Source organism: Cyprinus carpio, chromosome A21, assembly GCF_018340385.1.
Source record: "Cyprinus carpio isolate SPL01 chromosome A21, ASM1834038v1, whole genome shotgun sequence".
In the NCBI taxonomy this organism is placed as follows: domain Eukaryota; kingdom Metazoa; phylum Chordata; class Actinopteri; order Cypriniformes; family Cyprinidae; genus Cyprinus; species Cyprinus carpio.
This window is the reverse complement of record NC_056592.1, coordinates 145,486-157,500: the sequence shown is the minus strand read 5'-3', so window position 1 is coordinate 157,500 and position 12,015 is coordinate 145,486. Positions and strand designations below refer to the sequence as shown.

Here is a 12,015-nt window from a genome sequence, read left to right as displayed (position 1 = left end):
CTTAACAGTGACTCGCTGCCACCTACTGGCAGTTTTAATTTCACATTTAATGTACCTTTTCAATTTTTAAATCATTTCAAACATCAGTTTTCATTGTTTTATGTTTAAAATATGAAAACATTATTCATGCATTTGTAACTGCAGGTTAAAGTATTTAATGTCCCTCAGAGCTTCAGGAAACTGTGTAAATGCATCTAAATGCCATTCTGATGCAGCTTCTGTGTTTCCTCTGCATTGCAAAGATACATTTTGTTGATACGCATTTAATTTGCTTGGTAACAACCTAAATGCAAGAATTTGACTCAAAAGATGGTGCACACTTTAGAAAAAATTGTCTTTAAGGTATACATTTTATTAATCTATTTGATCTAAATTTGATCTAAAATCTGTTTTATCAAATTATTAATTTCTATTACTGCTGTGAACTGACCACACAGAATATCAAGAATATCAAAAGATTCAGGCATCAGCTGTCCACGGCGGTCCTTAAGATATTAGCACAATATCACACTCAGCAAAATATCATCTAAATATTGTTATAGATAAAATCCAAGAATATTATCGAGATATAATTTTTTTTTTTGTCAGTATCGCACACCCCTAATTTGTTATTTAGTTGATATAATAATTGTTTAAATTAATATAATACCTTTGACTCATCCATTTTCTTAACAATGGTTTAGAGGCTGAAATGTCAAGTTTCTCATTTTATAAAACTGTTTTTGTGGAAACTTGTATCTGAACTGTAAATTATGCTTTTTGCAGTAATCTAACAGTTTAATATGGTACTGTAGACATTGCCTTATACCCCGCTCATATGGTATTTATTTTATTTGTGTAGGTCTTAAAAAGTCTTAAATTTGAGTTTAGAGATCCTGCAGAAACCGTGGTGTGTTTGCTGTAGTCTGTGTTCAGAGTGACAGTCTGCTCTTGAAGGAATCAGGACACTGCTGATCTGGAGAAACTGTTATAGTAACCGTTAACACAGCATGCAAACGTGAGCATGGATTTCTCACAATAACCATCTCTCTGGTGCACATGTAAACACGCTAGACGTGTCATAGTAATAATTACCCAGGTAAAGAAGAGTTTGAGTCTGTATCTCAGTCCCTTTACGCTGTCTGTGTCATGAAGAGTCGAGTCCGTCTGTTTGTAATCCATGATCAGACAACACCCAATAATATGATTGACTGAACATTTAATATAGCTTAAGCCTAAACAGCAGATCTCGCTAGCAACACCAAGGTCTGGGTTTGATTCCCAGGGAATGCATGAACTATTATAAAAATATAGATTCAGTAGCTTGAGTGCAGTGTAATATAACTAAATAAATGCATAAATGTCAGTTTAAGCATGAATTGTTCACGTTGAAGCTCCAGTCATCCATCTACTCGAAAGAATCTGTGTGACTGTGTCAAATCAGGAATAAAGTCTGACAGCTGTAGTATTATAAATTGTACTTCTTAAGCTGAAATCATCCAAGAACCCGCAGTTTCAGGCAGCTGATGCACATGATGCTGAACTCCTACAGCGCCACACATCAGCTCTGCGGTTATGAGCAGCTTTATTTAAAACCAGAGAGAACAAAACTGCTCCGTTCCAGTCACTGCGTTATGGTTTGTCCTCAACTGAATAAACGTGTTTTGTTTTCAGCATCTGAAGCACCAGCAGCAGGGTTTGAGTCACCTGATCAGCGTCATTAAAGACGATCTGGACGACATCAAGATGATTGAAGACGGGCTTCACGACAGCGTTCACGGGCGCAGCAGCAAACTCAGCTGACGCAGCGTAGCGCCGCAGCATCTCATCCTGAGAACTGATCCCTTTCTAATGTCTGAACGGGAGAAATACAGGAGACCCAAACATCGGATGCCGATCACTCTGTGTTGGAGCAGCACATTTATATTTACTTGCGTGTGTGATTGTGTGCCTTCCATCAGCTGGAATGTTTTACTGTGTCTGTGATTGATTAATAAAGCTTCACTGTATGAACAAATGAGTGTCTGTGAAAGTTAAAGCACTGAAAATACCATTGTCTTTACTAAAACCCATGGAAAGCTTCAGATGTGCACAGCAGCTGCTCTGGAGGCTTGGAGGAGCGACACAGAAAGCGGTGCGTGGTTTGTGTTTGCTCTGATGAACCTGCGCTCACTCGGGTGACGCCGGCGCTTCCGTCTCGGCTCTAGAATGCTCCACCAGACGAAAGGCCTCCATGAACTCGTTGATGTCGATGCTGCCGTCCTTGTTGAAGTCGATGCTCTCGGCCAGATCTGAGATGGCTTTGTCGCTGATGTCCATCTGCAGGTGAGAGCTCAGCAGCTTCCACGTCTGACGAAACTCCTCGAACGAGATCAGACCTGAACACATCAAACTGATCTGAGAACACGTCTCACTGTACGTTTACGGTTTGATCTAGACTGAAGTTTAGCTAGGTTTGGTTTCTAACACCCATTACAGGTCATTAAGCAGGTAACCCCTCATACACCTGGTCTGATCACCTGAGTGGTCCGTGTCAATCATTCTGAAGATGCTCTCCAGGTTTGAATGATGTTTGTAGAGGGTCTCCAGGAGGCTCGTGTTCGCAACCTGCCAGAATCAAATACACAGACCTTTTGGGTCATTGAAGATTGGGTTTTGTAGTTATATGCATGGACGTTAATTACATCTAACAGTTGAGGTGACAGCAAACATAATTATCAAGAGCAATTTTTGAAGTGACAGATGTTTTGCCTTCAGGCCAAAATGCTTTAAAATGGTAAATTACATCTGTTTTTCTTTTCTCTGTCATTTTATCTGGTCGGCAACACAAAGTGATAGTTGTTTTAATGAGTTACTTTCATAATATCTGGCCAACATTATAAAACAATCATTATAACAAATATCATGCAAATAACATATAAATTCAACTCCAGCAATGAGGATGTCTTTTACTCAGATATTCAACTGCAGCAAGACCACTTATCATCATACAGAGCAAACCCCAGCACAACAGTAGAGCTATAGTAGTCTAATATTGGTTCTCACACAGGCTTATTGCCGTGTTAGTTGTAGTGGTGACTTACTATCCAACAAGCTACGGTATTAAACAGCGGACTCATGGAAAAATACATCAGTTATCATCATTTTTTGTCATGATTAATTTAGAAATGATTCAGCATCATCTATAATAAAAAAAAATAAAATCACTTCATCCAGTGTCAGGCCTACACCAGACGTGTGTGTACTGATGTTTTTATGTCAATATAAAATTATGCCCATCCTTTGTGTTTCATTTGAATTTTACTTCTTAAATTCAGCTCTACACTGAACCTTCTGGAAAATATTGTCTTGATAAAATTCCTGAAAAGCTTCTCAAAGCGTACGAAGCATCAGGGTCATGGATGTGGTCTGCGTTCGTCTCTTGCGGGTTGGTTTCCTCTGAGCTCACCTCGGTGTTGGGCTGGATGACGGACAGCTGGTTGACCCAGTCGTGATAGTCCAGCGTCCCGTCCTGTGTGCTGCTGGTCACCAGCTGAGACCTCAGGACCCTCCAGGGCAGACCCAGACGCAGCACCTTCTCCACAGCCGCGGCCCAGTGCTTCACAGAGATCACACCTGAGACCGCACTGACAGTTATTCACAGATACTTTAGTAAACATGTCAACAGATGCTCATTTAAACATCTCTTATATATGACTAACTCTAACTGTAACCTGTTTCAGGACTTGGAGTTTCTTCTAATGACCTATCTGTGTTTCCCAAAAGCACGGTAAGCTTCAGTAGATTGTAGAGCTATTGCCACTGATGATCTCTCTGATAATTCACTCACGATGCTTTTGAGAAGCGTGGCCCTGCTCACTTTATTCAGGTGAGTTTGATTAAGGAGAACAAGGCTGGGAAATGCTCTTCTGAGGTGTGAAGAAAAAGGTGTTTGCGTGTAAATGTGCGTGTGTGTGTGTGTTTGGTACCTGTGCGCTGTGGATCGTATTCCTGAAACTCATGGATCAGGTCAGATTTGTGTGCAAACAGCTGCATCCTCAGAGCCTGTAATGCAGAAAGTTCTGTTCGTCCCACACTACACACACAAACACACACAATCCTGTTTTACACACATTTTCCAACAAAATCAGATATAATCACAAACAAAAATTTTAGATAGAGCCACACGATTGGTGTTTCGAGTGCCGTTTTCAATTTGAATTCTATGGACAGTGTGTGTGTGTGTCTGTGTGTGTGTCTGTGTGTGTGTGTGTGTGTGTGTGTGCGTGTGTGTGTGTGTGCCTGTGCGTGTGCGTGTGCGTGAGTTGTGTGTGTGTGTGTGTGTGTGTGTGTGAGTGTATGAGTGTGTGTGTGTGTGTGTGAGTGTATGAGTGTGTGTGTGTGTGTGTGTGTGTGTGTGTGTGTGTGTGTGTGTGTGTGTGTGTGTGTGAGTGTGTGATTGTGAGTGTGTGATTGTGATTGTGCGTGTGTGTGTGTGATTGTGAGTGTATGAGTGTGTGTGTGTGTGTCTCTCTGTGTGTGCGTGTCTCTGTGTGTGTGTGAGCGTGTGTGTGCGCGTGTGTGTGTGCGCGTGTGTGTGTGCGTGTGTGTGTGTGTGTGTGTGAGTGTATGAGTGAGTTTGTTGTTGAGTGTGAGCTCTCGTGTCGATCTGCTTGTGTGTGTGTGTGTGTGTGTGTGTGTTCACCTCTGTCTGAGTGTGAGCTCTCGTGTCGATCTGCTGGACCGAAACTGTTTGAAGTGAGGAATGAGGTCGGGTCCCAAACGAATGTAAGCACCTCTGTTACTGCCAACGTCATAGTAATTAGAGGCTGAAAATATTGTCAAAACCTGCAAATGCAAAGTAATCAACGCTTTAGGTCACACCGTCAAACTCTACGTGGATGGACGAGTGTAAATGGATGGATGGCTCACCCTGCCGTTGTGGCAGAATTCATAACCTTCCTGCTTGCACTCATGAGATCTGATGAGCAGCTGCAGCTTGTGTCTGTCCAGCACTTCCTGTGTGATGTCCGGCCCCCAGTAACACCCGCCTCCTCGAACCTCGTTAGGGACACAGCCGTTCTGAGACATCGGGTCACTCCACAGAACGTCCACTATCTGGAGAGTGTGTGTGAGAAAAACTGCACTTTAACTATTGATTGCACATGATGGACAACAGCTCAGGTCATATTTACACGCTACATATTCTGCTGTCTTTTTGGACATGAATCTAAAGAAGCATGGAGGGACATGTGCTGCTTAAGCACATCATTATTCACTGTCAGCATCAGCGATCAGCAGCTTTGGTCTTAAAGGTCCCTCAACGCTGCATGCCTTAGGAATGTCAGAGCAATTTGAATAATGGCAAATGATAACACAAGCCAAACACGGTTACATCACATATTAAACAACAACAATACAGTCTTTACTCATTTTCAAAAAACATCTAAAGACTCATATTTTTCGCCAGCACTTGACCAACTAATACTAGCACTTACCTTTTCTTGTCTGTCCTATTCTTGAAAATAAAATAACAAAAAACCTTGCTACGTGTTCTGTTGTAGACTAACTGAGACTTCTCATGGCACTTGTATACTGTTGTTGTTCTTTTGTTGATCTGATTGCTTCTATTGTTCTCATTTGTAAGTCATTTTGGATAAAAGCATCTGCTAAATGATTAAATGTAAATGTAAATGTCTGGTCCTAAATGCACAGTAGACTACCTACACAGACCAGCAAAAAAGTACCATGGTTTTTCCATGGTTTAGTTGATTTTATTCCATGGTAGTGCTGTGGTATTCTTTGAAGCAAAATTACTGTAATCACTCAGTACCATGGTATATATTAAAGTACCGTGATATTACCATCTGATACATCACTTTACCATGGTATTGCCACAGTAGTTTTTCCTAAGGTTTCCTAATTGTTTATTCAAACTGCGATGAGACAGGAGTGTGTGTGTGTTTGGCTGTTTTCACCTGTTTCCATTCATCTGCATCCGTCTCCAGAACCTCAACAGGATCTGAGTCGGATGACAGACTGAGGCCGGCCAGGCGTCGTCTCTCTCGCAGCTCTTCCTCGACAGAGCGACCCTTCCGGCCGGAGTCGGAATGCACTGAATGCCGTGGGAGCTCCTGTCTGAGTCGCAGCGGTGTGCCGTGAGTCAGAGACTGAACTCTCCTCCGTCCCGCACTGAGTTCGTCTTCTCCGTCTGGGTCCAGAGCCGCTTCCTTCAGCCTCGCTGATGCTCCTCTTCTCTTCAGGGGCCTGAGAGCTGAAACGAACTGAGGGAAAAAGGCCCAGAAGACAACGACTGACACACATGAAACAACAACACATGCAATTGCTGAAGAGTAACATACTCGGTGACGGTCCAGTTTGGCGATCACATTCAAGTCTGTCTTGTCAGAAATTCCTCCGTGTAGAATCAGAACTTTCTGGTCGATCACTGTTGCCAGTGGCAACCAGCTAAAGATCTTCTGCAGAAGTTTAAGAATCATTTTCCCATGAACCTGTGACGATATCAGAGAAAAGCACTCAGAATCGCTCTTTCATGTCATGAAGATGACTGTTTGTGTTTGGAGTCATTTACTGTGAGTTCTTTCATCAGATAAAACAAGTGAAGATGTTAAAATAGTTATTGTAATAGTTATTCTAGGTGTGAACGGGCCGTTACTGTCATTACTCTCTACATGTGTCTTGTTTTCTGTCAGCTCTGCACAACAGATCGAGTGTTCAGTTAAAAAACTGCATTCAGTTCCTGATCTTGTTATCTTGGACTTGTGTTTGTCCCTGTCTGTTTAATACAGAGGGATGAAGTCAAATGGTATTAATGGCTAAAATACACTGTATGGACAAAACTATTGTCAGATCTGACCAACAGGGACTTTGATAATATTGCATTCTAAATACATTGACATTATAAATAAGTTGGTCCCACTTTACAAAATTTTATAACGGCTTCCACCCTTCTGGGAAGGCTTTTTTCTGTTGGAGTAGAGCATTTGTGAGGTCAGGCACTGATGTTGTACGAGAAGGCCTTGCTCTGTTCCAGTTTATCCCAAAGGTGGTCAGGTCAGGGTTCTGTGTGGGCCAGTCATGTTCTTCCACACCAAACTCATCCAAACATTACTTTGTGTGCTTTCTGCACTGGGTCACAGTCATGCTGGAATAGAAAAGGGCCTTCCCCAAACTGATCACAAAAAGCTGGAAGCATTGCATTTGCCAAAAAACCAGCCCCATTCCATTATCCCTCCTCCACCAAACTCTTCAGTCAGCACAGTGCAGACAGGCAGGTAATGTTCTCCTAGCATCTGCCAAACCCAGGCGCGCACATCAGACCAAAAACAGAAGCGTGACACAACAACTTTCAACTCCAGAGTCCATTGTTGGCTGCTTTACTCCACTCAGGCATTGTTGTTGGTGATGTGAGGCTCGCATGTAGCTGCCCGGCCATGGAAACCCATTCCATAAAGCTCCTGCCGCGCAGTTTTTGTGCTGATATTAATGTAAGTGGAAGTTTGGAGCTCTTCAGCTAAGGAATCAGCAGAGCATTGGCAACTTTTAAGCACCTTACCCTACTCTGTGACTTTATGCAGCCTTTAGAGATCTAAAGATTCACTCAACTTTTCAACAAGATGAAAAGAAAATACCATCTAAACTTCATTAAAGACAGTCAATATGTATGGTAAACAGTCCGAGTTGAATTAACTACCGTAAAAGGATTTCATGACTGCTCTTATTTGCTAATGCAGACAAACCTTCTGTGAACGTGTGAATGGACAGACGAGTGGAAGGTGTAAATCCTCTTAAGAGTAGGGGTGTTCAATCCTGCTGGAGGGCTGCAGAGTTTAGCACTAATCCTAATTAAACGCATCCAAACCAGATAATGAAGTTTGGGGCCAGTTGGAGCTAAACTCTGCCGGACGTTGGTCCTACAGGAGCAGGATTGGATGCCCTGCCTAAGAAGACGCATGGCGGATTGTAAGCTCACCTGATATTTCCCCAGAACTTCCTTAGTGAAGCCATACCTGCATGAAAGAAAATTTTCCATCTTAAAATGTAAATTCAATTCTGTCAGATCCATTTCTATCTGAAATTGTTCCTCACAAATGCAAATGTAGGTGATTGATTCAATTTGATCCATAACATCTCCACCTCAGATTAACAATGTGGTCCTCATGGTTTCCTCTGTTCAGATGCACGTCATGTGGATACAGCAACAGGAACACAAACAGAACCAACAGGATCTCTATGGACTCTTTCCCTCTGTCCACAAAGTCACCGTTGAAAACATATGGCGTCTCTGCTGAGGGAAAACCATTCTAGCATAGAACAAAAATCAGTTACTGGCACATTCAAATTCAGTGAATGGTGGATAACAGAATTTTACTGACTTTGTAAAAGATCAACAGCAGATCCTCAAGATGACCGTGTAAGTCTCCTGCATGAGTAGCAAAGAATTAAATTGCAATTTAATGGCATGTCACACCATAAGACAGCTTGAGAATGAGGAGTGAATGTGTTGCTCACCACAGATGGTGATTTCTTTGTGTTTGCAGGTGCACACGTGACTGATGTTGGGCATCAAGCGCAGGAGCGTCCACGTCTTACCCAGCAGCTGCAGCACGTACCGCGCATGAAGCTTCTACAGAGAAAGATCTGCACTTAAAACACACGCAATCCTGCAACTTTTATTGACAGACGAGAGAGATGGATTCATTCACTGATTTTGTAATGTACATTAAGCTATTTTGCTGCTTTGATAGAAATGATCATACTTGTTTGTTTTTGAAGGCATCCACCAGCTCTGTGACGTTGGAGATGGTCAGTGGGAAGGAGAGATGTGGGCCGGTGTAGATGTCCGGAACCTCAATCTCCTTGTAACAGATGTGTCTCTCCCACTCCATGTCCTGAAACACGTCACTCTCGCCAAACATATGAGATACGAGATTCCCTGAGGAGACAGATGCAGAGAGGGCCAGTGTGGATCTATTTAGTTACACCGTTCACTTCATGAGATGAGACACAGTTGAAAAACTTGAGAGTTTCTTACTTTGGCTGTTGGCAGAACTGAAATGTTCCATCAGGTAACCAAAGAAATTATACAGCTGCAGAGGCACAAACAGCATGAGCGTGTTTCATGTGTAAAGATTCAAAAAGAGGCAGGAAACCAATATTAACAAGACTGTAATAACAGGCCTCAGATGTCAAGTCTCTGCGACTGTAAGTCTGTGCTTCATTACTGCTGGAGAGACATAAGTGTTGTTTCACCTTGATATGATCCTGTTGTCCAGAATACTCTATAGACTGAAAGATGTTCCAAGTGCAGCGGCGTCTCATCTCCAGCCGCGCCACATACTGACGATACCAGCGCTGGATGAGCAGCGCCGCCCGCATCGCTAGACAGACAGACAGAGAGATGAGAAGCATACAGATAGACAGACAGACAGACAGACAGAGAGACAAGAGGTAGACAGACGAGAGACAGAGAGACAGACAGACAGACAGACAGACGAGAACCAGAGAGTAAGACAGACAGATCGACAGACAGAGAGACAGATAGACAGACAAAGAGACGAGAGATAGACAGACAGAGAGACAGACAAGAGACAGACAGACGAGAGCCAGAGAGATAGACAGACAGACAGACAGACAGTGAGACAGACAAGAAACAGACAGACAGACGAACGAGAGGTAGACAGACAGAGAGACAAACGAGAGACAGAGAGACCGACAGACAGAGAGACAGACAGATAGACAGACAGACAGACAGACAGACAGACAGACAGACAAGGGACAGACAGAGAGACAGACAGGCAGACAGAGAGACGAGAGGTAGACAGACAGACAGACAGACAGACAGACAAGGGACAGACAGAGAGACAGACAGGCAGACAAGAGACAGAGAGACAGACAGACAGATGAGAAGCAGACAGACAGAGAGATGAGAGGTAGACAGACAGAGAGACAGACAAGAGACAGAAAGACGAGAGCCAGAGAGAGAGAGAGACAGACAGACAGACAGACAGATGGATGAGAGGTAAACAGACAGAGAGATGGACAGACAAGGGACAGACAGAGAGACAGACAGACAGGCAGACAGAGAGACAGACAGAGAGACAGACAGACAGACGACAGACAGATAGACAGAAAATAAACAGACAGACAGACAGAGAGACAGACAGACAAACAAATAAACAAACAGAGAGACAGACGAAAGACAGAGAGAAAGACAGACAGAGAGACAGACAGATAAGACACAGAGAGACAGACAGACAGAGAGACAGACAGACAGACAAGGGACAGACAGACAGACGACAGACAGATAGACAGACGAGAGGTAGACAGACAGAGAGACAGACAGACAAACAAACAAACAAACAGAGAGACAGACAGGCAGACAAGAGACAGAGAGACAGACAGACAGACAGACAGACAGAGAGACAAGAGGTAGACAGACGAGAGACAGAGAGACAGACAGACAGACAGACAGACGAGAACCAGAGAGAGAGACAGACAGACAGACAGACGGACGAGAGGTAAAACAGACAGAGAGATGGACAGACAAGGGACAGACAGACAGACAGACAGACAGACGGACGAGATGTAAACAGACAGAGAGATGGACAGACAAGGGACAGACAGACAGACAGACAGACAGACAGACAGAGAGACAGACAGACAGACAGACGACAGACAGATAGACAGACGAGAGGTAGACAGACAGACAGACAAACAAACAAACAAACAAATAAACAAACAGAGAGACAGACGAAAGACAGAGAGAAAGACAGACAGATAACACACATAAAGACAGACAGACGAGAGGTAGACAGACAGAGAGACAGACAGACAGACAAACAAACAGAGAGACAGACAGACAAGCAGAGAGACAGACAAGAGACAGACAGACAAACAAACAAACAAACAGAGAGACAGGCAAGAGACAGGCAAACAAACAGACAGAGAGATGAGAGACAAGAGAAAGTCAGGCCAGCAGTAGACATGAGTGACAGTGAAGTTTCTTTAGACTCACAGAAACATGTGATCTGTCTTACCTGTAGCCGCTGCATGTGAGTGAAACAGAGAAAAACAGTGTTTGATGTTCATTCGCACCCACTGACAACGAGACATTTTCTGAATTAAATGAGGTAGAATTACCTGGAACTGAGATGTTCCCTATAGACAAACATAATAGAGACACAGACAGACATAGAGCAATGTGAGCTGTATTTCTCTCAGGAGAGTCATTTAATGGCAGATACTCTGAATCTTTGACAGTGTCAAACTTGAATCATCTTGTTGGTTCACGAACCTCGATTGCATGGTTTCAGCTGCAGTTGGGTTGATTTCGTGACTCCACATCCCATGTCACGTCTGTCAGCTGGAAGTACACGTATCAAATCAGACATTTTTCACACCTATGAACTCATTCCTGTCTCTCAATCTAGTAAATGTGTCACAACACTTGTAATCTGAATTTCTCTTTCAAATGATTTTAAATAATTCCCTTAACATCAATGAAAATCTGAAATCTGTCCATCCTCTTATTTCTTCAAGGGGATTGATTAATTAGTAATAAAAAATAGAATTCTCATTCTCTAACCTGTTGTACAGAGTAATTTAGCTCTAATTCTACAAAACACCTCCAGCCATGGCGCTTTACAAAACAGCAACAGAACATCACGCTCACCTGGTGAGGGTTTGTCAAAACTCCTCCATGAAAGCAGAGCCTATGAAGCCACCAGCTGCACAATCAGTGTCACCAAGTGTGACAAACTTCACTATCAATGAACCTGGAACACTTGCGCTGAGAGACAGATGGTGAGATGGATCTGATCCGCGTGACCACTTCATCAAAACAACACGCTGCAGCTGGATTAGGGTTAATACTGCGGCTCGGCTGCAACCCAGAATAGACTGTTAAAGAGGTGCTAAAGGCCACCGGGGCTCCGTGTGTTTGAGCCTGTCATTCTGCTGTTCATAGCTGAAATCTGATTAACGGAACGCTGAACGCAGTCACAGCACTTCATGGATTTGAAAATGAAACTTGAA

At 43.1% G+C, this 12,015-nt stretch overlaps 2 protein-coding genes across 3 annotated transcripts in view; one reads left to right on the top strand and one right to left on the bottom strand.

Annotated features, from left to right (window-relative positions):
* Nucleotides 1-1,996, top strand: part of nup54 (nucleoporin 54) — a 14,800-nt gene extending 12,804 nt beyond the window's left edge. For both annotated transcript variants that reach the window (XM_042778466.1, XM_042778467.1), the window contains one exon: nt 1,654-1,996. In XM_042778466.1, coding sequence (XP_042634400.1) covers nt 1,654-1,782 — 129 coding nt within the window. In that variant the 3' untranslated portion in view covers nt 1,783-1,996. The remainder of the gene's footprint in view (nt 1-1,653) is intronic.
* On the bottom strand, nt 1,182-11,799 carry LOC109056061 (serine/threonine-protein phosphatase with EF-hands 2). Its single transcript, XM_042778465.1, has 19 exons — nt 11,654-11,799; nt 11,276-11,344; nt 11,122-11,139; nt 11,019-11,027; nt 9,232-9,359; nt 9,014-9,068; nt 8,739-8,914; nt 8,491-8,605; nt 8,355-8,401; nt 8,116-8,282; nt 7,952-7,988; nt 6,321-6,470; nt 5,937-6,242; nt 4,891-5,076; nt 4,664-4,806; nt 3,948-4,054; nt 3,428-3,594; nt 2,499-2,586; nt 1,182-2,357 (listed from the first exon to the last, which is right to left on the bottom strand). Exons 2-19 carry the CDS (start codon nt 11,328-11,330, stop codon nt 2,149-2,151), a joined length of 2,163 nt encoding a protein of 720 aa, XP_042634399.1. The 5' UTR covers nt 11,331-11,344; nt 11,654-11,799; the 3' UTR covers nt 1,182-2,148.
* Between the last annotated feature and the right edge of the window lie 216 nt (nt 11,800-12,015).